We start from the raw sequence: 24454 nt of genomic DNA on the forward strand, positions 1-24454 counted from the left end.
TCCTGTGATCAGGAATGTAACTTGCAGACCAGGTGAAAGCCAGGAAGGAGACTTTGGGAAAGTCATGTCAATGGATGGGAGGAATCTTCTGGTAATTTCTCCTTTGGGCGTGGTTTCCCATGAATGCTGCCAAAGTCCTTGAAGGTGTTCGAAGATACATTTTCTTTCTTGTTTCAGGTCATTGGTATGCTGCACTTGAAGATTTAACAACTGTGTCGGAATTCCCTTCTTTAATCGATGGTAAAGTCCCCTTTTAATCACCTCAAGATAGAGTGGCAAGCATCCAGTAATAACCTGTAGGGCAGGGGTGCTGACATGCCCTGCAGATAGACAACAGCATGAATCTTTGTATTGAGTCAAGTTTACGCTTGTTCTTTTCCAGGATGGCCTTTGTACACCAAACTGAGGTTCCATAACACACAGTTGGGAGAAACGCCGCTTTATAGATGAGAGACAAAGCTCTATGCTTAAAACCCCAGCCCGCTCTGCTTACTCTTCTTATCATAACATAGCCGTATACTTTCGGATTTTTGTGGATAAGTACTTCAGATGAGGGTGAAAGGTAAGGCCGGTGTCAATGTAGATACATGGCTGAGTTAGTAGGTCTCAATCGAGCGTACCATGACTTTTTCACAACAAATGGACGACACAATACTCGAATTTAGAGTCAGATTACAAACCGCGCCAATACGACCTCAGTTTCTAATGCGTCTAAAAAACTCTGAAAGAACCAATCATTCTGCGGCTGGATTGGCATCAAGCCAAACCAGAAATTCTGGTTTTTCGTCCAGGAATCACACGCTATTTAAAGACATAATACACATCAACAAACGAATTGTTTTTTGGGTGGATTAACATCATAAGATTAATTGTCATTATATTTGTTTGCTGGACGAAAAAACTGTAATTTCAAGGAAAAAAAACATGCAACTTTCGCCTGAGACCAACAAACTCAGTCACGTTGTGAAGAAAAAAACTAAAAATTATGTTGTTGTTGTTGGAGTAGGGTTTTAGGAAAATAGCGACTAAGGCCATATTGTTCCGTGAATACTGTCTATTCTTGCGTGTGTTCTGTGGTAGAATTTCTGTTTTCTGGAGGAAAATCCAGAGTTTCCGCGAAACAAATACCACATACCCTCATATGAGGCAGGCCGGCTAACTCAGCTATGTTGTGCAAAAGGCGCATAAAATTCCTCACATTATTGACGGGACTAGAACTCAGGTCTTTTCAACCCAGTGTGAAGAGGACGGGGGGGGGGGTTCTATCAACTGTGCTACCCACGAGGGCCCTTTGTAGGGAGGATGGTAATTATATCCACTGTACTATCGCGAGGGAAGAAAGATATGCCTTATACACTTATGAACTTTATACACTAAGCTGAGTTCCTGAGAACCAGGTATCATAGCCAAAAGCCAGAGCACAACAACAGATCCCAACATAATACTAGTCACCTACCACACACAATACTTTTGTTTGGCTTTTACAGAGTAATATGAGAGTAATTATGGTGCGGTTCTGGGAAACCACCGGTGACGCTATCCGCAAAAGCTATAAACGATATTCGTTGTAGAAGACGAAGCCCAAAGAGGTTCCAAAACGTTGATTTTCATCTGCTTAAATTTGAATAAATTTAATTTAAAACGAAAATTTTAAATTAATTTGGTTTGAAAAATTTAACCTTTGAATTTTATTAAACTAATTTATTAAGCATACTTTAATTGAAGCTGTGTTTATTTCCACATCATTGATTTAAAGACACGCTTATTTCTTTTTTCTGCCTGCCCAAAATGGAAGTCTCGATTTTGATTCTTATTCCACGAACTAACCACCTTACTCGAGCAGTATTTATTAATAATTTCTTACCAGAACCGAAAGAAGCTATCGTATCCCCTAAATTGATTAGTGGATTTTGAAGAGGTGCACAAGGACAGATACACAGAGGTACACAAACATTTTCGCACATTACATTCTGCTGCAGTGTAATACCAATATTTTCATCATTTGAAACAGAATGAACGGTGAAATTGCCATGGTTTTTGAGCAGTTTTGCGACTAAATTTACCCACGCAATGAATTGTTTTTCTTAAAGCTGTTTATCATACACTTATCTTATTTTTCTCAGCTCTTCAATCAATTCATTAAGGGTGCCTTTGCCATTTGAAGTATTGACATATTTGACATTGCTCTCCAACCTTTCTAACGGTTGATTTTGGGTATTTCGTTATTTTTCTATGCGGCGAATGAACATGTCCAATACGTGACAGAAAGGTTGTTTTTACCACTTTTGAAGCGATCCAGGTTCTTTTTTTTCCTTATTTTTCCTATTTTACTGTCATGCACTTCGTCCAGAATTAGTAGCCTCGTTTTTACTGCCGTCTATCTGTTTATGTGGGTCTCGATTTAACGATTATTCAAAGGTTGCACGGATTTTGCGGAATATGAACATTTAACGCAGTTCGTAGTTTGTAATTTGCAAGTAGGTGTCTATAGCCAGGCTTAGGAAATGTAAGAAGATTGTTCATATTTTGCGAAATGGACTTTACATTTTGTGATAAGCTGAGGTTACTTATCACAGCTAATCTTTGGAAAGATTATGTGTTAAATGTCCGCGTGTTAGAGGAAAGCATGCGATATTGTAGGGCGACAATTTTTGGAGAGGCAACAACATGGAGTTATTGGATTTGTTAACAGTTACGGATAATTATTATACTGAAGTAGTAATAATTCTTCTAGTGGTTATTTGTATTTGCTATGTGGCATATCCAGAGCGTAGAAGAAAACTTCCTCCTGGCCCAATTGGTCTTCCCCTCTTGGGATATTTTCCTTTTATCGGAAAAGATGCACATTTAGATTTCGAGAAACTCGCTGCTAGGTACGGTAAGGTGTTCAGGTGGGTTAACATTGAATTCAATGATTTTCTTAATTTGCTATTAACTTAAGATGGCGTGAGTAATGTATAATACAGTAACTCCCAATTTATTGATATCATGGATTTGTGAGAAATATCTGTAGTTCTTAAATCGGGAAGAATTTTTCCTCATAAATCTAATGGCACAATGAGAATACAGATGTCAAAATAATTCCCTGTTTTAGTTAAAATATTCCTGATGTATATTCTATTTAATGCGTATATTCTGCTTTATTTTATGTACAAAACACAATACTGCACACATTAGAAAGCAAAACAGAGTACAGTCTACTAAATAAGGCGATTTTCCTTATTCCGATGCCAAGTTCCGCTTAGTATCAGAATTAGAACAATCTATATCAAAGATTTGAAGATATTTAGAATTTATAGTATGTCTTAAAGTATTGTTTTATTGGACTAAATTCGAAAAGTAGCAAAGGTTTAATTTTCCAGTATTCACCTTGGTCGATCTGCAATTGTTACAGTTTGAATAATAAGAGATTGGTTAATTTTAAGATGATTGGTTTTTTAAAAATTAAGGGGATGAGTAAGTGGTAATTACAATGGAAACGGGATTAAAATATGCCGAAGGAAGTAGAAGTGCACTAACTCCGTCCTTGGTTGTCATGAAGTTGATTAAAGTTGATATTCTAAATAGTGAATAAGCCAATAGTCGTAACGGTGGACTTTCGTTAAAACGTCTTCAATTGGCAAGTTAAGTGAAAGAGAACGTGTATTGTATTTAAGAAGAATTTTGTAATCCTGTGATGCCCTTTGCCTCTTGCGGGAATCTGAAATTGGTGAGATTCCAAACCGGAAAGATTGAAGGGGAGTTTCGCATTTAAAATGTTTAGATCGGAATGGTGACGGAACCATTCGATGATGAGGACTTCGTATTGCAAGATTTTGTAACTGTTTTTTAATTTTAATATGGTAATAACTGAATCAACTAGGGGAGTACGGTTGTTGGAGTGTGCGTGTAAAGTAAGTTCAGTGCTGGATTATCCTGTTTTGAAGCTATTGTAGTGATAATAAGCTCTTGTATTAGATGACTGAGTTGAACCGAATTTGGTTGTAGTACTGCCAATGTAACAGGCGTTACAATTTTGTTGACATTTAATTAAGTAAATAAAATTATTCATTTCGCTCGTTGGATATTTATGTGTTTCTTTATATTTATTTAAAAGTGATCCAAGTGTATTATAGGTAGAAAAAATAAGTAAGCCTGCAGATATTCGCCGAAATTGTCCTGCAAGATTACTATGGTAAAGGAGAACGAGACGTGTTTTGTTATTTGTAATGTGTTTTATAGGGTTATTAATTTTATTTTTTACGATGGAAATAGAGTAATGAATTAAATGTTGTGGGTAGTTTCTGGCTATGAATTTTTTTGTGAGATATTGTAACTCGTTGGATAGGTCGTCTTGTGAGGTTCTGTATTTAATGGCATTGTGGATTTGGTTATACAGAACTGACTTTTCTATGCTAAGAGGGTGGTGCGATGTAAAGTGTAGGAATTTCGTGTGTTTCCTAAAAATCTTAGTTCCTAGTTTAGTACCTGTTTTATATATGGTGAGATTCAGGAAGTTAATTTGTTTATTAGTTTCTATTTCGAGTGTGTATTTTAGTCTGTCGTGAATTGAGTTAAATTTTGTGAGAAGGTTATCAATTATAGTTTTATTTCCTATTATGAGTATATCATCGGCATATATCATGTATAGCTTTATCTCAGGAGGGTAAGGTTGTAGGATTTGATTTTCTAATGTGGCTAAGTAAATTTTGGATAGTGGGCGGAAATTACTAAGCCCATTGGTAAACCGAATATTTGTTGGAAGATCTGATTATGAAATCTAAAATGTCTGGCGTTTAATAGTATAGAGGTGAGTTCTAAAATATTGTTTATAGAAAGGGAGGTACGGTTGTTGAGAGTATTGTCTGAGGTTAAGTATTCAAGAAGGGCTTGTAAGGTAAAAGTTATATGTACCTTGGTGTAAAGTGATACAACATCAAAGGATGCTAAAATGTCATTGTCAGCGATTATGGTAGTATTAATTTTCTCAAAAGCTTGGTTGGTGTTACTGATTTTAAATTTAGAAAACTTGGTGAGGGGGGATATGATTTTAACTAGAAAGGAGGATAAGTTTGCCTCAAACTTCCATCGCCATCATACGGAGGAACTACGGAAAAGGTTTAACAAGAAATATCAGCTCTTACATCAAATACATAATTTAACCTTAAGAGAGACATGCATCCTAACACTTGGATCGAATTCACAAACCTTAACAGTATATGTATTAATGCAGCCCTCCAGGAAGCTGAACAAAGACATTCTAAGAAATGGATCATACTTACCCGAAGGACCCAAAAAACAAAAAACGCTCCACAAACGTCCAACGTTAACATTTTTTCGAAAACTTTCACTCCTAATGAACTCGCAAGTTTAGAAGATGGTTTCAACTTTGCTAAAAAAGCCACCAATATCCCATAAAAGAATGCATCATTGAACTTCAAACAAAACTTGAACATCACCCTGACAAATGGCGTATTCTACATCAAACTAACTCCGTAATTAATTGAAAACTCCCCCTTCAATCTAATATAACCAAACAACAGCTCAACGATATACATAAATTAAGTAATACTTCTGACATTATTATACAAAAAGCAGACAAAGGAGATACAATAGTTATTTTTGATAAAGCTACTTACATAGAAAAAATGGAACAAATCCTCGCAGATCAAGACACTTATATAATCAATAATTCTTATAATATATCTAAACTAAAAAATAAGCTTGACATTATCCTTAGGAAACTTAGGTCTAACAAAGAAATTACTCTACATACCTTACAGCAGATCGGCATACGAAATAATATTCTCCCTCATATGTTTGGAATCATCAAGCTACATAAACCAGGCCACCGCATAACACCGATAATCTCTTTTAGTAAATCTGCTTTCGCAAATTTATCCTCCTTTCTAGTTAAAATCATATCCACTCTCACCAGGTTTTCTAAATTTAAAATCACTAATACCAACCGAGCTTTTGAGAAAATTAATACTACCATAATCGCTGACGATGACATTTTAGCATCCTTTGATGTTGTATCACTATACACCAATATACATATACCTTTTACCTTACAAGCCCTACGTGAATACTTAACCTCCGACGATACTCTCATCAACCGTACCTCCCTTTCTATAAACAATATTTTAGAACTCACCTCTCTACTATTAGACACCAGACATTTTAGATTTCATAATCAGATCTTACCAGAAATATTCGGTTTACCAATGGGCTTAGGCATTTCTGCCCCCCCCATCCGAAATTTACTTAGCCACAGTAGAAAATCAAATCAAATCCTATAATCTTACCCTACCGAGATAAAGCTATACATGCGATATGCTGATGATGTACTTTTAATAGGAAACAAAACTATAATTGATAACCTTCTGACAAAATTTAATTCCATTCACGACAGACTAAAATACACACTCGAAATAGAAACTAATAAACAAATTAACTTCCTCAAACTACCATATACAAAACAGGTACTAAACTAGGAACTAACATTTTTAGGAAACACACGAAATTCCTACACTTTACATCGCACCACCCTCTTAGCATAGAAAAGTCAGTTCTCTATAACCAAATCTACAATGCCATTAAATACAATACCTCACAAGACGACCTATCCAACGAGTTACAATATCTAAAAAAAATTCATAGCCAGAAACTACCCACAACACTTAATTCAACACACTATTTCCATCGTAACATTACAAATAACAAAACACGTCTCATTGTCCTTTACCATAATAACCTTGCAGGATAATTTCGGCGAATATCTGCAGGCACAGACATCACACTTATTTTTCTACCTATAATAAACTTGGATCACTTTTAAATAAATATAAAGAAACACATAAATATCGAACGAGCGAAATGAATAATATTATTTACTTAATTAAATGACAGCAAAATTGTAACGCCTGTTACATTAGCAGTACTACAACCAAATTCGATTCAACTCAGTCATCTAATACAAGAGCTTATTATCACTACAATAGCTTCAAAACAGGACAGTCCAGCACTGAACTTACTTTTCACGCACATTCCAACAACCATACCCCCCTAGTTGATTCAGCTATCACCATATTAAAATTAAATAACAGTTACAAAATCTTCCAATACGAAGCCCTCATTATAGAATAGTTCCATCACCATTCCGATCTAAAAATTTTAAATGCGAAACTCCCCTTCAATCTTTCCGGTTTGGAATCTCACCAATTTGAGATTCCCGCAAGAGGCAAAGTGCATCACAGGATTACAAAATTCATCTTAAATACAGTACGCGTTCCCTTTCACTTTACTTGCCAACTGAAGACGTTTTAACGAAAGTCCAACGTTACGACTATTGGCTTATTCACTATTTAGAATTTCAACTTTAATCAACTTCATGACAACCAAGGACGGAGTCAGCGCACTTCTACTTCCTTGAGCATATTTTAATCCCGTTTCCATTGTAATTGCCACTTACTCATCCCCTTAATTTTTAAAAAAACCAATCATCTTAAAATTAGCCAATCTCTCATTATTCAAACCATAACAATTGCAGATCGACCAAGGTGAGTACTGGAAAATTAAGCCGTTGCTATTTTTCGAATTTAGATTTGAAGATAAAAAAGCACTGAAAACCTACGTTGGTATTATTATCTTTATTTCCTAATTGTTAATACCTACATAATGGAGTAAACCTTTTCACGGGATTTTCTTACCATACTTCAGTGACAGCTGTCTTTGCAATATCACTGTCACAAAAGATCACTTCTGTCATACAACATATTTCCAAATCGCAAATAAAAACAATAATACCAACGTAGATTTCAGTGCGTTTTATTATCCTCAAACAACGCAGTTTGCGTATGTCATGCCGCTCAAGGAATACCATAATTTTCTTTGTACAAGGTGTCCCAAAACTAACAAACCTATTTGTTTTAAAGATTTTGAAACAATGTGATGTGGTACAAAACAAATTACGGTTTATTGAAAGTACAGAGATTTTCGTATGAAATATTACATTACGAAGAGGCTTGGCTCTTTGATCAAATTATTTTTATTTTATCTTCTTTAAATTGATTGAGAAAAACTGATTGAGAAAGCGATGGCAAGTGTAGCACGGTTGCAATCACTTTCTCAAGAAGTTTTGCTAGCAGCTCCCGAATTATGTTCTGAATGTTATTCTTGAGAACCGTAATTGTTTTCTGTTTGTTAATATACAATCCGTCCACGAGAAAGCCCAAAAGGAAACAATCTGGGAATGTGAGATCGGGAGATCTCGGAGGCCAAACGACGCTTCCAAATCCTTAGATCAAATAATTTGAAAACATTTTTCAAAGAAATTCTATTGTTTCTCTGGATGTGTTACTCGTTGCTTCTTGCTGGAACCATGTTTGCTCTCTGTTTTCATCTTCCAGCAATGCCTGCAGAAAAATTAATATTTGATGATATCGTTCACAAGTGACAATAAAAAAGCATTTCCTTCAAAATTCAAAAAAAAAAAAAAAGTCCAAACACTGAAAGAACCATAACACCACACCACACCATGGGGTACAGTCACCACAACCTGCGAACAATCTGTCTTGAACATTCTGGATACCATCTTCCAACTACACCGATTATAGTCCTTACCCAGTCTCAAACTCAACTGTGTGCTGCCAACGACAGTTACATCACTACAGCAACCTAGGATCCCTTCATGCTAGAGGAACTCAACCAAGCAATATCCAAGCTGCAGGAGAGGAGGTGCCCAGCACTAGATCTTCTTGAGCCCGAGGTTTTCTGGAAGGTGGTGGCGGACCACTCTCCGAACGTTCTCCTCAAACCTATTAGCCATTGCCTCGCCTCGCTTGTGGGACCTTTCCTACAGATTGGAAAAAAGCAAATGTCCGTCTACTTTTGAAAAACCCAAATAAACAACCTGAACAACCAACATCCTATGGACCAAAGCCCTGCTCTGAGTCCTCAGCAAACTTCTTGAGAAGCTCCTATTCTACAGGATTGACAAGTACTAAGCAAATGCTAACCTTCAATCTAATAATCAGTTCGGGTTCCGTCCTGGGCACTCAATTGTTGACTTTCAATAACCACATCACACACACATATATATATATATATGGCGCCTTCGTAGCCAGGTGGGCAGGAGCAGCAGTGCGTAGCACACGCTTCTTGATTAGACCGGGGTTCGAGCCCGTCACCACCAAATACGGAGGATGCGGAAAGGTCAGGGAATGACCACCGCATAACCCCGGAGCAATATGCTTAGTTTGCTAATGCTCCTTAAAACCAAATAACAACAAACACCATATGCCGAATCCACAGCGGCAAAGTACTACCTAGAAATCGAGCCGATTTCGCCGGTGAGTTCAACTCACTTTGGCAGCCAAGCGTCCTAGGCAAGCTTAGAGAAACATAGATACCCCACAATCTTTTCCCCTGCAGACCAAAGCTACCTCAGTGACAGATCAGTCTGCGTAGTGATCCCTTATTCCAGGGTTGTTAGGAACATCTATAGGGGTCGTCCCAGGGCTCGGCTCTTAGACCAACGCTCTGGAACATGGTTCTGGACGAGATCCTCAACCAGGAACTCACACCAGTGAAATCCCAAGCGTACGCGGACGACTTGATCCTGTCTGTGACTCCATACCCAAGAGCCCAACTAGAAGCATCAGCAAACTTGGGCTCTCCAGCACCTTCTGGACTGGGCCGCCCATCATAACCTGACGATCTCGGCCGACAAAACCAGTAGCATCCTACGAAAAGGACACCTTAGCCCAACTATACCACCACAGATAAAGATAAATGAAACCACAATCAGACTTCTAACTCAGAGAAAACAACTGGGGTTCATTTTGGACTCTAAGCTTTCCTTCCTTTCACACCTCCAATATATCTAGAAAAAGATTAGAAATTACGCAGCACTTGTCGCAAGAGTTATTCGCCGGGACTGGGGCCTAAACCGCCGCACTCTGGCAGTGTTTTAAAAATCAGTCTTATTACCAGCCATCTTTTATTGGTGTGGTGGGTCTGGTACCATCGTGCAGCCATTGTAACTAACCAACAGAAACTGGCAAACATCCAAAGGGTTATCCTATTTACTATCACCAGGGCCTGCTGTAAGGTGAGCACTCCCATTCTCCAGGTGCTTTCTGGGGTCCGCCCTCTTGACCTAGATACTATCATATGTGGTGTTCTGTACCACCTATCCAAAAGAATCTCTACTACCACCATTGCTTTACTACCGATCCAACTAATAGCCACAAAGCATAGAAAACACGCCTCTTAGCTCACCTGTAGCTAGCCTTAGATGCTAATGCGCCATAAAATCATAAAACAAACAAACAAACAAACAATCACCTATAGCTGGTCTTGCAAGACAGATTGCAAACATCCAGCAAATGAGGAATTACTAGGAAATTTATCTGGGAAATCACATTTACTTTCCCAAAAGCTCCGAGCTGGTTTTATCCAGGCCTGCGCGTAACATATCTCCTTACAGGACACGGGTTGATTCAAGAGAAACTACCATCCTTGAGTCTCACAGACGACCCACTCTGCTACTGTGGTCTCAATGAAGCCTGGCAGCATATAAGTACGACTGTACGGAATATGAGAATCAAAGATCAATATTAATCACTATAATCGTAAATATTCCAAAGGACCACAAACAAATCCAAATTCAGGATCAAGACAACTACAAACACTTCACCTGCTTCACGCAACAGTTCCTTAACAGGCGCAGAATTGTCAGGAGCATCCTTAATTGCCAATAACCAAAAACTCAATACCCTCTGGGCTCCCAGCACTGGACACCTCACCCTGGGATGCACAATGATCTCCAATCACCAATTTCTTCAGCGTTGCTGACGTACCACATAAATATAGCTAACAGAATTGCCAACTATTGACCGAAGATTGAACGGAATACAGAAATGGATGTAACTGAATTACCAAACTAAAACATTGACAACTACAAACTTCTACCCAGCTGGAAATTCCCGGCAAAGACTTGTGACATAGGTTCACTGGCCTCATGCCGATCAGCACTGGGTCCCCTTACACAGTATACTTTCAATTCCTAACTGCATATCCCACTAGCCTGATGGAGTGATCTCCATCCTCCCTTGGGGATGCCTTTCCCCTACATCTCTAATACTTCTAACTTTGCCCTCCTCACTTGACTTCAATTTCTTCGCATTCAAACTTTTTGTTTTACTTGATCTCTGTCCAGGAAGCTCAGGCGACCCTAGTCAGAGAATTATAGACAGCCTCCTAGCGGTGTGTAAGGGCACCGTGGGATCTCAACAGAGGCCCCCGGCCGAAAGCCACAACACACAACAAATCCAACACAATACTTCTTATACAACACATAAAACATTCTGGCTTTCACGGTGATACTGTTTGTCTCTGGGAAACCACCCGAGACGTCTTTCCCCTGACACTAAGCAATTATACCTACATGGGAATCATAGACAACCCCTACTGTACATGTATTGAAATAGAAGACTAGAAACATCTAGTATACAGCTGCCAACATTATGAGAAACTCCCCAGCATCCTTTTTACAAATATAAAAGTAATCCCTCAAGAAAATGAACGCTTATACATCACAGAGGAAAACAATTACTGCGAGGTTACTAAGTTCGAGCGAGCACTCTTCACCAGACGGAACACCCTAATGCCAACACAGAATAGAAACACTCGAAATATATGATCTGAGTCCTATCCTTCCCTAACATAACTGGACAACCGAACTTGACTTGAGACACTTGACAAAAAGGAGCATTGTAGCTTCCATCCATGTACCTCACCTTTCTTGACCTAACTGGACTCGTTGAGAACGGACTCGGCCACAGACACCTCACTAAATGCATCTTTCTGGAATGACTCAGAGCTCTTCACTTTAAAGGAATTGATTGCATCCTCGCCTGTGGCAGCTACATCCTAACCTGGCCAACTGGATGGTTCATGATGTGCACAAAACTGTATGATATTCGTTTAAAAACCCATTAAAGTGGAAGCGCGCCTCATCAGTTATCAAACGATTTTGAAAAAAGGTTGGTTCTCCTGATAAGGCCAGGAATTGGTCGATGGCCGGGATGGTTATTTCTGCAAGCTTTTTTAGGAATCAGCGTAATCCTGAAAGTTTTCCACTGTCTTGGAAGGAATGGCTGGCAGATGCACCTGGAAATTATATGCACTAACGAATCAATAATGTATACGCTGGACAATCTAACAATAAAACCAGGGATGCCGTCAGGACCTTCACTACTATCAGGGCGTGTTTGGTTAACTGCACGCTGAACTGTATTCTTGTTCACAAGTTGGTTAATTAGCAGGGCTTGAACCGGAGACACATCATGTTGCACTTTGTCTGCTTGTTCATACGAATTAAATGTTATAAGTCTGTTTTGTATACCTTCAGTGAAAATGTCAGATCTGTTTGTTTCCATATTGCATCTTATCCATTCAAAAACTAGATCATGCTGTACGGTAGCTGTTGTTTTTGTAGAAAGTGCTCTTTTATTGTGCTTTAGCATGGACATAACATAATTTTTGTATGACTGAATTTTTTTGATTTGAAACAATGCTCTGCTCTTTTTATATTTTATGTGTGCTGATGAAGTGCCGTATTTCTTCCACTGTCTGTGATATTTTTGCTTACTTTTAAAGTAAGGTTTCAGGTGGGATTTGAACCAAGGTTTGGAGTGAGAAGATATTCTAACAAGGTTGGATGCCGACTCTGTTTTCAGTTGATTCAGCCATTTTATAAGAAGAAAGGTGGCGTCCTGTATAGGAATATTTTTGAGAGAATCCCATGGATAGTATTTTAAAAGCTGCAAAAACTTTTCTTTCTGAAGGAATTTAATTGATGATATTCTTTTAGTGATTTCCAGAGTGGGGCGAGGATTCCCGCAGCAAATTGTTGCTTGCAGTTCTATACTTTTGTGGTCAGATTTAAATGTGATGTTCCTACTAAGGTTTTCATGCAGTGGAAAGTTAGAGTATACGAGATCAAACGCTTGATTACCTCCTGTAACAGGGACGTTGATTTTTTTTAGCTCCTAGAACTAAAAATGAGTCGGACAGCAGCTTCATTTGTAGATTATATTTCGGCAGGGGAAGGTTAAATTCGCCCATTATAATTATGTTAGTTTGAGGCTTAAGAACAGTAGTGATCCGGGTTTATTACTTCATTAATGATGTCATCAGTAGGTCCAGGCGGAATATAAATATAAATATTATAAATTTGAAGCAGAGAATCCTTAACTTGGATTAGTAGGGAAATTCCTTCAAAGTTGAAAGTATTAGAGTTGTATGTGTTCAAAACTTTAAAAGTGGATTTTACAATTATTGCTGTCCCACCACCTCTACGATTAATTCTTGATGTCATGAATGGCGTGTAGCTGAGATTCTTCGGCAGTAGGAAAACATCTTGTAAAGATTCCTGCATCCACGTTTCAACTAAACATATGATGTCATGCGATTCTTCAACCATTAATGAAATAAGCGTAGACAGTTTATTTTTTATGCTTCTTACATTTTGAAGAAAAATGCTGAGATGGATATTTGTGTTAGAAGGATGTTTGCAAACAGATGTATTAGGTGGCAAGTTAAATGATGGATTAGGATGAGAATTAGAAATATTATTCTCTAGCTATGCAGAGAATTCAGCAGATTGAGAATTAGTTGGTACCTTTTCACTAGAGTTGTTGACCGATCCTCCAATAGCTCCATAAAATGGCATGACGAGGAGACCATTTGGCCAGATATCAGGATTTAGATATTGTTGTAGGTCACAATTCTTTATCTCAGTTCTAAATGATGAATATGTGGGATATTTCGTTCTTATTTTGAATGCTCTACCTGAAATTTCTAGTTCTAATAGTAGCTGGTCCATCTGCTGGGAAGTAGTATTGGGATCTAGCCTGCTAACAAAAATGTTACTACTTCTAGGCGTCGAACTATTTCTGGTTCTAATTTTAATACAGGACTGCATATTTCTTGTTCCTATTATGCTTGCATATCTGCTGTTTCTGCGGGGAAACTTAAAACCTGGGGAGTTTGTAAGCAAGCCATTATGGGAAGGCACTTCAGGATATTGCTCAGAGCGATCATTTTGACAGTGCACATACAGATTGCTCGGTTTTTGTGGATTACTAATAGTGGTAGATATCGGTTGTCTGCCTGTGTCCACGCGTTGCGAGGAAGCACGATTGTGTTCTCGGACAGAAAGAGAGCTGCTTGATTTTTGGGGTCGCGCAGCTGTTTTTTCTGGAACAAATTCTTCAGCATCTGGACTGAGGACTGGAACTGCAGAAGCCTGATGAAAAGAAGGGTGAGGCACTGGATGGCTTTCGACCATAGCCTTTAGTTCGAGAAGCAGGTGGTAGAATTTACATTGCTGATCTTCAATTCGAAAAAGATGCTGTTTAATATCTTCCTTTTCTCTAAATTGTTTCCTCAGCATTTGTTCCAGGGAAGAAAATTGGCGATCATTGTTTGGGGCTGTTGAAGGCAGGGGGGGACAGAGAGGAAGCGTCATCCGTTTGGGCGGAGGCATCTTTAGTTGACTTCCTTGTATGGTCTGAGGGCTTAGGAAATTGAACTATATTGACGGGGGGGGGAGACGAGGGATGGTCAACGTTGCTAAGGAGATCAGCATCTGTTGGGGTATCCTGGGAATCCAGCTTATGCTGACTAGGAGACTGTAAGTTTGCACTTCCCTTGTTAGCACTTTTGCATGAAGGGCATCTGAAATTACTTTTTAAATTACTGGATTTTGAAAAGTTCTTTATTAATGAACACGCATCACCTCCTCATATGTGAATGTAGATGCAAAATACTCATTCAGTTTGTTTGCTATCTGAGCAGGATAATCAACGGTCGAACCATCGATATCAAGTGGACCAATCGGATTCATCCCCTTCCTTTTAGAGTTTATATAAGTAAAGAAATCCTTGCTGTTTTTCTTAGCATCCTTTGCCAAAGATATTTCGGAATGTGCCTTCGCTTGCCTAACCTCTTTTGTGACTTCATTACATGCTAGCTTAAATGTGCCATAGGCTTCTATGTTGCCTGATAATTTATATGCATCCCATGCATTTTTCTGCTCTTCCACGAGTCTCATTAGTTTGACAACCGTTTAGGCCTAAACCCTGAACAATATTTCTTAATAGGTATGAAACTTTTAGTAGCTTCCACTATTAATTCCTTGAATGCTTCCCACTTAGAATTTGTTGGTAACATCATCAGTTGATCCCATTGTACAGAATTTAAAAACTGTCTGAGACCACTGTACTCACCTTTACGGAAGCGAAAACCCTTTCCTTAACCCATGATGGTAATTATATCTTTAAGTAAATCCCACGTCAGTACACTGTGATCACTGACACCCAGTGATCACAGTGACATTCTGTGGTTGCCTCTCAAACATGCTGCTGCAGAAAACAATCATTCAATAAATCCACAAAAGTCTTATTAGTGTGCGAGTGACCACAAGTTCCAGTCAATATCTGGGAAGTTAAAATCCCCCATTATAAGACATTCTGATTTACTAGCCCACTCTATTTCTCTGTATAATTGTTCATAGTACTCATCAGGGTCATTAGGCCTATAACACACTCCTATTCATATATTTGCTTTCGAAGTGCTTATGTCACACTAAACTGATTCAACAGTGCACTGTTCATCTATATCAACTGGATGCACTTCTTTTGATTTTATGTATTTCTTAATTAACAGCATAACACCTCCTTACTTCCTATCCTGTAAATTCTTTCTGTACACATTGTACTCCCCAAATTCCAATTCTGCATTCCTTATATCTGTGTGACACCACGTCTCTGATATCCCAACAATATCCGCATTTGACGTCTTGACCAACACTACAAATGCATCAAATTTATTTACTATACTTCTAGCATTGGTATACATGCACCTATTCCTATTCTTCGTTACCCTAACTCATCCCATGTACCCACCTGTTTCACGATGATTACCATCAGTCCCTGAAACCCCCAGCACCCTTCGCTCCATGACTCTGCTTATTCTAATAGAAATAGTGCAAGTATCACCTTGACCTCTGCCTTCCATTACTTTTAACCTTTTAGTCTGTGAATCCCCCCCTCCAAGCTAGCAATTTTCCAACCCACCTAACACTACCTCGATAGCATCAGCAAATATTCTTGCTCCCTTTCTATTTAAGTGTATCCCATAAGCAGTATCACCTCAACAAACACGGACCACGCTGAAAAAAATTCTACCCCTTGAGCCTTGCACATTCCCTCCAAGGCAGAATTGACTGACAAGGCTCTCATCATGTATTCGCTCCTATCGTGTCTGGGCAGAACTGCAGACACTTTCAAATTTAACCCTAACTCACGACTTTTTTGCAACATTGACCTGTACTTTGTTAAGTAAATCTGCAGTTCTTCTTTTCTTAATGTCATTGGTGCCAACGTGTACAACAGTATCATCCTTTGTGCCCTTAAAAGATGATATATGCTTCATAACGTCATCAACTTTTGCCCCTGGCAGACATACCCTGGTCCTATTCCATCTAACCTTTTTACACAATATATTTCCCGACTCCCTGACAATAGTTCCTTTGGGACAAGCGCATTCTGCCTTGGAGATTGTCGTTGTGTTGCCTGATGCCCAGGAGTGAGCTCTGGCGTTGAGTTGGGCAGCTGAGAGCTTGACGGAACTCTCATATTAATTTCTTCGAGGGCATCTACCCTACACCTCAAGCTCTCATAGACGCCCATTAGAACGCTGAGTTGACGCCTAATTTCTAGACACTCTCTGCACCTGGCACACACAAAGACTTTCTCCTTGGCTAGACCATGTTCTGCTCCAGAGTGTTCGGCAAACATTTCACAAGTTGTACATTTTTTTAGGCTGTGATGCGTTGGAGAATTGCCCCCTCAGTTCTCCCTTGAGTCACAGCATTCGCGCCACTTTGTGGCCGTTGCTTTTCTGCTCTAGTCTGGGATATGATATTTTAAATTAATAAGATAAATAAAATTTAATTAATTAATTGTCAATATTACACTATCTAATAGAATCCTAAATGCAGTGATGCGTATTACGCTATATATTTTTACATTAGAGCTACCTAGTTACCACCACAATTAAAAATTTGAATTCCATACCACTCTATACAAAAACAATGGCTGCAAGATTTGAACGAAACAACGGTTTTACGTATATTAAGTAGTAATCTACAAAAACTCTTATTTAAATTAAAAATAAAAATAATTAGCGTAACTAGAACTATAAGGCTACTTATCAAGTACAATATAAAATAACAATTAGGTAAATAAAATGGCAAACACATCGCTTTTTTGGAGGCTGTAATTCACAGATGTAATTTTTAAAGAGGTCAGCGCCCTCAACATATACATAACAGAATAAAACTATTACTGCAAGGTTACTAAGTTTGAGCAAGCACTCTTCACCAGAAGGAACACCCTACTGCCAACACAGAATAGAAACACTCGAAATATCTGATCCGAGACCTCACCTTTCCTAACTTAACTGGACAACCGAAATTGACTTGAGACACCTGATAAACAGGAACATTATAACTTCCATCCCTGTACCCCAACTTTCCTGACCTAACTGGACTCGTTAAGAACGGACTCGGCCACAGACACCTCGCTAAATGCATCTTCTTGGAATGACTCAGAACTCCTTGACTTTATAGGAATTGATTACATCCTAACCTGGCTATTTGGCCGGTTCATGATGTGCACAAAACTGTATGATGTTTGTTTACAAACCCATTAAAGTGGAAGCGCGCCTCATCAATCATCAAACGATTTTGAAAAATGATTGGTTCTCCTGATAAGGGGAGGAACTCATTTGAAAATCGTTGTATGGTCGGTAGGCTTTGTATTGCTGGACTAACCGAATCTTGTAAGAATATGAATTGGTTGAAATTCTGTTTGTTGAAATCCATGGTTGAAATTCTGCGCAAATGTTATCTATGTATAGAAATTTTTTGAAAGAGATTTCGTATTGATTTCTGAGGTCAATGTTTAATATTGACCTAGGGCTGCTTCGACTTTTCTTTCATTATTGGAAGATCGTGGAAGTCCAGAGCGTGGTTTGTCGCCTACGTTTCCACAAGCACGGATCTGGTCAACACATCGTTTTATCTCATGTTTGGAGGAAGCTTTGCGAACATTAAATTTTCGCCTGTATGCACGCTTAAATTTCAAAATGAGAAGCCCACTGGTGAAGTAGAGTTCAACAATGGCAGTACGTTCTTCCTTATTCCACCTATCATTGGTAAAACATAATAAGAATAATGGAAGAGGGGAACATGTTTTCGATATCAATTTTTTCAACTCAATGCTGGTACTCATGATATCGTCAGTATTTTAAATCAATTTGTACTGTTTTAATTTAAACAGTACCTTAATAGAAATTAAAATAGTAAACTTTCAAATATTTAAAAAAAATTTCTAATTTTAAGCTATATTGGACGTGTTTAATGATCATTCTATTAACTAAAGGAATTTTGATATATACTTAGTTAATTGTTCGGACACGAGCACTCATTAAATTTGTGAAGAGCATGAAGATTACACTTGTCCAGTGCATATCTTCTTAGATTCAAACATTCTTACCGTCAAATTGGACTTATCATTCAAAGAATGTATTTTAAAATTTAAGCTCTCAAAGCTGATAGATGAAAGTAATAGATTAAAATTTCACATCAAAGTTTGTGGCAGGAATATTCATTTATTGTTCTTTCTTATTTTCAGCCTGTATTTGGGGACTCGGCGTGTCGTAGTGCTTGGAGATTTTGCCAGCACCAAAGAAGCATTTAACAAACCGGAACTTTTGGATAAGCCTCTCCCATCTCCATTTCATTTTCTTCCAGGAAGGAAAAGTAAGTGGAATAGAGACTTTCCATTAGTGGTGTCACTGATTATAAATCCTTTGTAAATTTTATGTTGGAAGAGGTTTGATTAGAATATTGACTTTTTTACTGTAGAGAAGAATTTTTTGTTTGCTAATTGTAATATGAAATTCGACACCCTGCTGTAATCTGATAAGATACGTAAATAACCGCATATGAAGTGAAAATTGAATTTCCTGCTTTGAGACATGCAAATCAGGCTGTAAAAGGCAAATATTATAACAGCACCGCTACTTATTTCTAATTTAAAACGCAGTGCGAAAAACATCTTATTAGGTTTCATCGTCCTGGGGACGACGTTGATGCCCTCGTGGGTAGCACAGTTGGTAGAATCACCATCTTCCACACACCGAGTTAAAAATACCTGGGTTCAAGCCCCGTGGACGACGAAGAATTTTTATGGATCTTTTCCATAAAGTGGCTGAGTTAGTCTCGGGTGTTTCGTCCAGTATCGACCACAGAACACACGCAATTTACAGAATGTATACATGGAGTAATATGGCCTTAGTTGCTGATGTTCCTAAACCCTACTAGAACAAAATAAACGGACATTGGCCCATTGATCTTGGCTCCATTTGAAACTTTGACAGTATAGTGGCTTTGTCACGTTTCATTCGTTTGGAGAAGTCTGGGTTCGGATCCCATTGTAGAATGGAGGAATTTCTAACAGTTTCTTCAATCGAGGCTGTGATTAGCCAATCTCAAGAAGAATGAGTGACTTCACCAGTGAGTTATTCTAGGTTTCTAAACAACACATCACATGCAAATCGATCGTGAACACCCTCTTATACATACAAAGTACACAATTCCACAATATGGACAAGTCGCTGATGCACATAAAACTCAGCAAAATATTAATATCAATTTTGTGGAGGCAAGTTCAACAGGCAATGTTAATTTTACAGATGAATCCAGATTCATCTGTAATTAGAACAAGTAAATGTAGGACATGTTTCCATTCATTCTAACATTTGATCACAGAACCGTTATCACGTTGTAGCCTAGGGAGGTATCATGATAAACAACAACACTGATCTTCACATCAATGAGATAGGAATCTGACTGCTCAAAGGTATTTGGAACAAGGTCTTTGGGTCACAGAAGGTTTGTCAGAGTTACGGTAAGCTCTTATTTGATTTTCTTGGACAAGGATGCTCTTTCAATTTATATTCAGTGAGCTGATGAATTTCTTTTATTTGAATATTTTACTCGGATTTTGTGGTTGACCGGTTGAGTAACTGATCAATTACGTATGAAATGCAACTGGTAACTGTCTGTCTTTTACAAATATGTGACAGAATAAATTAAAATTTTGCCACAACCAATAGTGTGTACGACAGGGGGGGGGGGCAATTATTATTTGGTTTCCCTGTGTAGAAATGCTAAACGTGCAGGAATTCATTGCCGGTTGATACCATTTATTCACAGCATGCCATTCAGGTACAACAATAAACTGCCTACCAGTACTTAACATCACTATGAGGTCAAACCTCTATTCGTCTTTTACAGGAAGAAACAAGGTATCTAAGCGAGTGGTTCTGTTTCTGTTGATAAACGAAAAGCCCAACTACTAATAAGGTTTTAAATGAACTGCTTTATTATTTTTTCATTAGGTCTCATTTCGGTCAACGGTTCTGAATGGAGGGAGCAGCGTCGATTCGCACTTCATGTGTTAAAGGATTTGGGCTTCGGAAAAGGACAGATGGAAGAACGTATGAAGGTATTTCTGAATTCACTTCTTTAATTTCCCAAATGATTATGCATAATTTTCAGAATTGTTTTGATTTCGTAAATTCCTGAATATATGCTTTTTACTATAAAGGAAATCGAAATTATTTTATTGAAGTAGTGTTTGTATGCTAAGGAATTAAAACCACGTACAGAGAATGATCAATGGAAGTGTCATAAATATATAATAAACTGAATGTAATTAATGAAAACATAACTGCGGCCATTATATAGAGAAAACAATCCTAAACCTTTTGTTCCGAAAAAAAAAATTAATGAAATAAAATGAATGGAAAAGTTCATCTTTCCTCAGTCTTGTTTAGTGGGGCGTCTCTATAGACCTTACTCTACCTGTTGCCGTTTTGTAAGTAGACTGATATCGCCCACCACCCAGAAAGTATGTTTTTTATACTTTTACCACACTTTTAAATTTAAATACATGTTGTAGCCTAGGGAGGTATCATGAAAAATTAAAAGAGCATTGTGGTAAACATCCCCCTCTCATTTTAAAAACTGATCTGTGATCGTTCAACTTTACAGTCTCCTTCAGCATTCCAGCAACAGTCAGCCATCATGTGGACATTCCACCTTCCCTGATATCTCATTTCCATGACTTTAATGTTCTGGTGAAAACTCTCACCCTGTTCTTTACTAACACTTCCTAGATTTCCTGGGAAATATTCAATGTGAGAATGTAATTGACATTCATTTTGGAGCCCAACTTCTTGAAGTTCGCCAACGTAATTTCAACTACATTCTTATAGTCTGAATCCTTGTTGTTCCGTAAAATATTCTCAAAAACAGCTCTGAAGCTAATCCATACCTGTATTTCTCTATTGTCCTAATCCCTTCAAAATCCCGGTCTCTCATCAGTTTGAAAATTTGGGATCCAACAAAAATACCCTGTTTTAGCTTCTCTTGGGCGATCAATAGGATTTTAGTACAAAGGTAGTTGAAGCATGGACCTTCCTGAGATCAAGCTTTAAAACCTAGGAAGTAAAATAGTAAAAATTATTACACAAATGATGTCACTGAAGTACTGTAATTTTGTTGTCACCAACTTCATGTATGTTAGGCGAGCATGTTAAAATTAATGTTTAATGAAACTTAATCAAACTATACGCCGATGAGCCAAAACATAGTGACCAGCGATTCATTATGCATATCGAAGCAACTGCAGGTGAACTAAGGCGCGTGCGCGGGTCTAAAAAACACCTGACACTGAGCTTCGTTAATCAGTGTTACACTTCTCTTCAGCTGGGAATGGCAGCGGACTTCAGAGAGTTTGACAAAGGCCAAATTGTAATGGCCAGATGATTGGGTGAGAGCATATCCGAAACGGCACGGCTGGTGACCGTCGTTAGTACCTACCGAAAGTGGTCCGAGGAGGGGAAACCCACGAATCGCCGGCGAAGTGTTGGACGACCACGACTCATCGATGATCGAGGTGAGCAAAGGCTGTCTGGGATGGTACGTGACAACAGAAGGGCGACTGTGGCGCAACTCGCCGGTAATTGGAATGCTGGTGACGGGAGTAATGTGTCACAACATACAGTACATCGAACCCTGCTGGAAATGGAGCTGCATAGTCGCAGGCCGCTGCAAGTGCCCATGCTGACCACGGTTCACCGGCGACAGCGCCTACAATTGGCACGCGAGCATCGAAACTGGACCTTGCGTGATTGAAAGAAAGTCGTCTGGTCCGATGAATCACCCATCACGTTTCCTGTTGCACCATGTGGATGGCCGGGTATGTGTGCGTCGTTTACCTTGGGAAATGATGGCGCCTGGATGCACCGTGGGACGAAAACAAGTCGGTGACGGCGGTGTCATGCTTTGGGCGATGTTCTGCTGGGATATCCTGAATCCAGTCATCCATGTGCCAGGCACTCTGACGTCTACCATCTACCAGCAAATTTGCGCAGGCATTATTCAGTAGACGAAAAACAATGATAGCAGTTTATCAAGGAATGCACTAAGAGACAAACATCAGATGCGGTGTTGCGACACATTCGGACAGGACTGTTAAGACGGCGACCCCTTAATGATAGTAATCCAACCAGGAATACGCTAAACAGACAAACCTGAGATGAGAGGACATGACACCCGAACTTATTCGGGTGTCATTCTTAAATGGCAAGGCTAATAATTCCCCATTGAAAGTAATCCATCAAGGAATGCACTAAAGAGGCGAAAACCAGATGTGAAGACATGAAACTCGGACACTACATTAAAGACCGCTGATTCCTCAAAGACAGCAAATCAACGAGGATTGCATTAAAGAGACACACATATTAGATCTGACGAATAGCCATATGGCGAACTAGGCTGGATACCTTTGTCTCAGCCTACTTTCTTGCCCCCTCTCTGGCAGGGGAGGTGACGGCCCTGCTGTCTCCTCCCCCTCCTGCCGCCCCACTCTTCCCTCTGGCAGAGCATTGGCATGCCCCCCTGCCCTCTGGAATATCTTCCCTGTCGGCCTCCTCCTTCTGCTTTCTGCCCCCAGCCAGTCTTCTGCTTCTCCACCCACTACTTTCTCCTTACACAAAGTAAATTTCTTTCCCCACAGGCCCAAATTTAAATAAACCAAAATTATTGCCCCACCGATTAGGCCTTTAGAACATGTTTTTAGCGAATAACCCCACGCACCGTTAAAATCAACAACCGCATTTTGAAGACATCGCGATCCATTTTTTTTTTTTTTTTAAAGCAGGTCCTAGCCACTGAAATCTCAGGAAAGTAGGTGGCAGGACCACCTAGAGTACTTTACAAAATACTGGTAACACCCGGCCGGCCTACTCGTTGGCGAAGTATGGTAAAGTCGGGTCCCATCTGGGGGTCGGCGACTAACAGGCCGGAAGAACAAGGGGCACAACTAGGGCTTACAATACCGGTATTTCGGTATTTTTAATTTATGAAACCGGTATTCCAAAAACAAACATTTTTCTCAATAAATTTTGATGACAATTAGGTGCAATAAATTAAGGAAAAAACAAGTACTGTAATTACTTGAATTCATGTTTTAAATAAACTTTTATTGCAATAATAAATATTCTGAAAAAAATATCATTAAAACACAGTTATTCTAAAAACAAAAAAATAGATATTGTTACTGCAAAGTTTAGTTATGTTTAAGCATCCACACTACCTGTCCGAATAAAGTGAGCTCTTAAGAAACATAAGCAATCAATAGTATGATCGTTTAAAATGGATCTAATTTTGGTACATACAGTATTTGATTAGCTGCAGAAAACGCCTTTTCGGATTCAATTCTGGATGGTGCTATTGTACTGAAATAATCGTAGACGATCTCAATCCATATTTTCTAGGCTTTGAACTTTTTTAGAAAAAATAGTTAAAAGTATTTCATTAATTTCCGACTCAAGTTCATCTTTTAAAATCTCATTGGAGTCGGGAAATTTCTTATTTTGGAAAGAATTTGCGGAACGCTGATGTTCTGTTTCATGTTGGTCTTCCACGGTTGAATTATGTTCATCATTTTTTGAAGGAGAAAGAGGTTTTGTTAAGCCAAGTATAATTTTCCCTATAGTATCTTTACTGAGTCTGGGAGAGAGTAAAGAGTGGGAATAAGGAATAAAGAAGAGAGCAAAGAGTGCAGTTAAGGAATTCATCACATATATAAATGCAAAGAACGTTAGTCGTGGAGGAACGGGACTTGGGAGTTACGATACGGTCAGACATGGAGTTATCCGAGAATTGTGGACAGGTTGCAATGTTGCATGGTGTCCTATCGATGATTTATCGAACATTTGCTAGTAGAGATAAGGACGTCATAATCACATAAAGGTGATTTTAAAA

General features: G+C 38.7%; 1 protein-coding gene across 1 annotated transcript in view; it reads left to right on the forward strand.

The window, feature by feature from the left end:
- The first annotated feature begins 2667 nt into the window (after positions 1–2667).
- Positions 2668–24454, forward strand: part of LOC150088481 (cytochrome P450 2J4-like) — a 43908-nt gene continuing 22121 nt past the window's right edge. The window contains exons 1-3 of the mRNA XM_090370178.1: positions 2668–2891; positions 18750–18877; positions 20521–20627. Of these exons, the coding sequence (XP_090226304.1) occupies positions 2668–2891; positions 18750–18877; positions 20521–20627 (459 nt within the window). The remainder of the gene's footprint in view (positions 2892–18749; positions 18878–20520; positions 20628–24454) is intronic.

This window comes from Mastigoproctus giganteus, chromosome 3 (genome assembly GCF_048544385.1).
Source record: "Mastigoproctus giganteus isolate SK-2022 chromosome 3, ASM4854438v1, whole genome shotgun sequence".
NCBI classification, from domain to species: Eukaryota; Metazoa; Arthropoda; class Arachnida; order Uropygi; family Thelyphonidae; genus Mastigoproctus; species Mastigoproctus giganteus.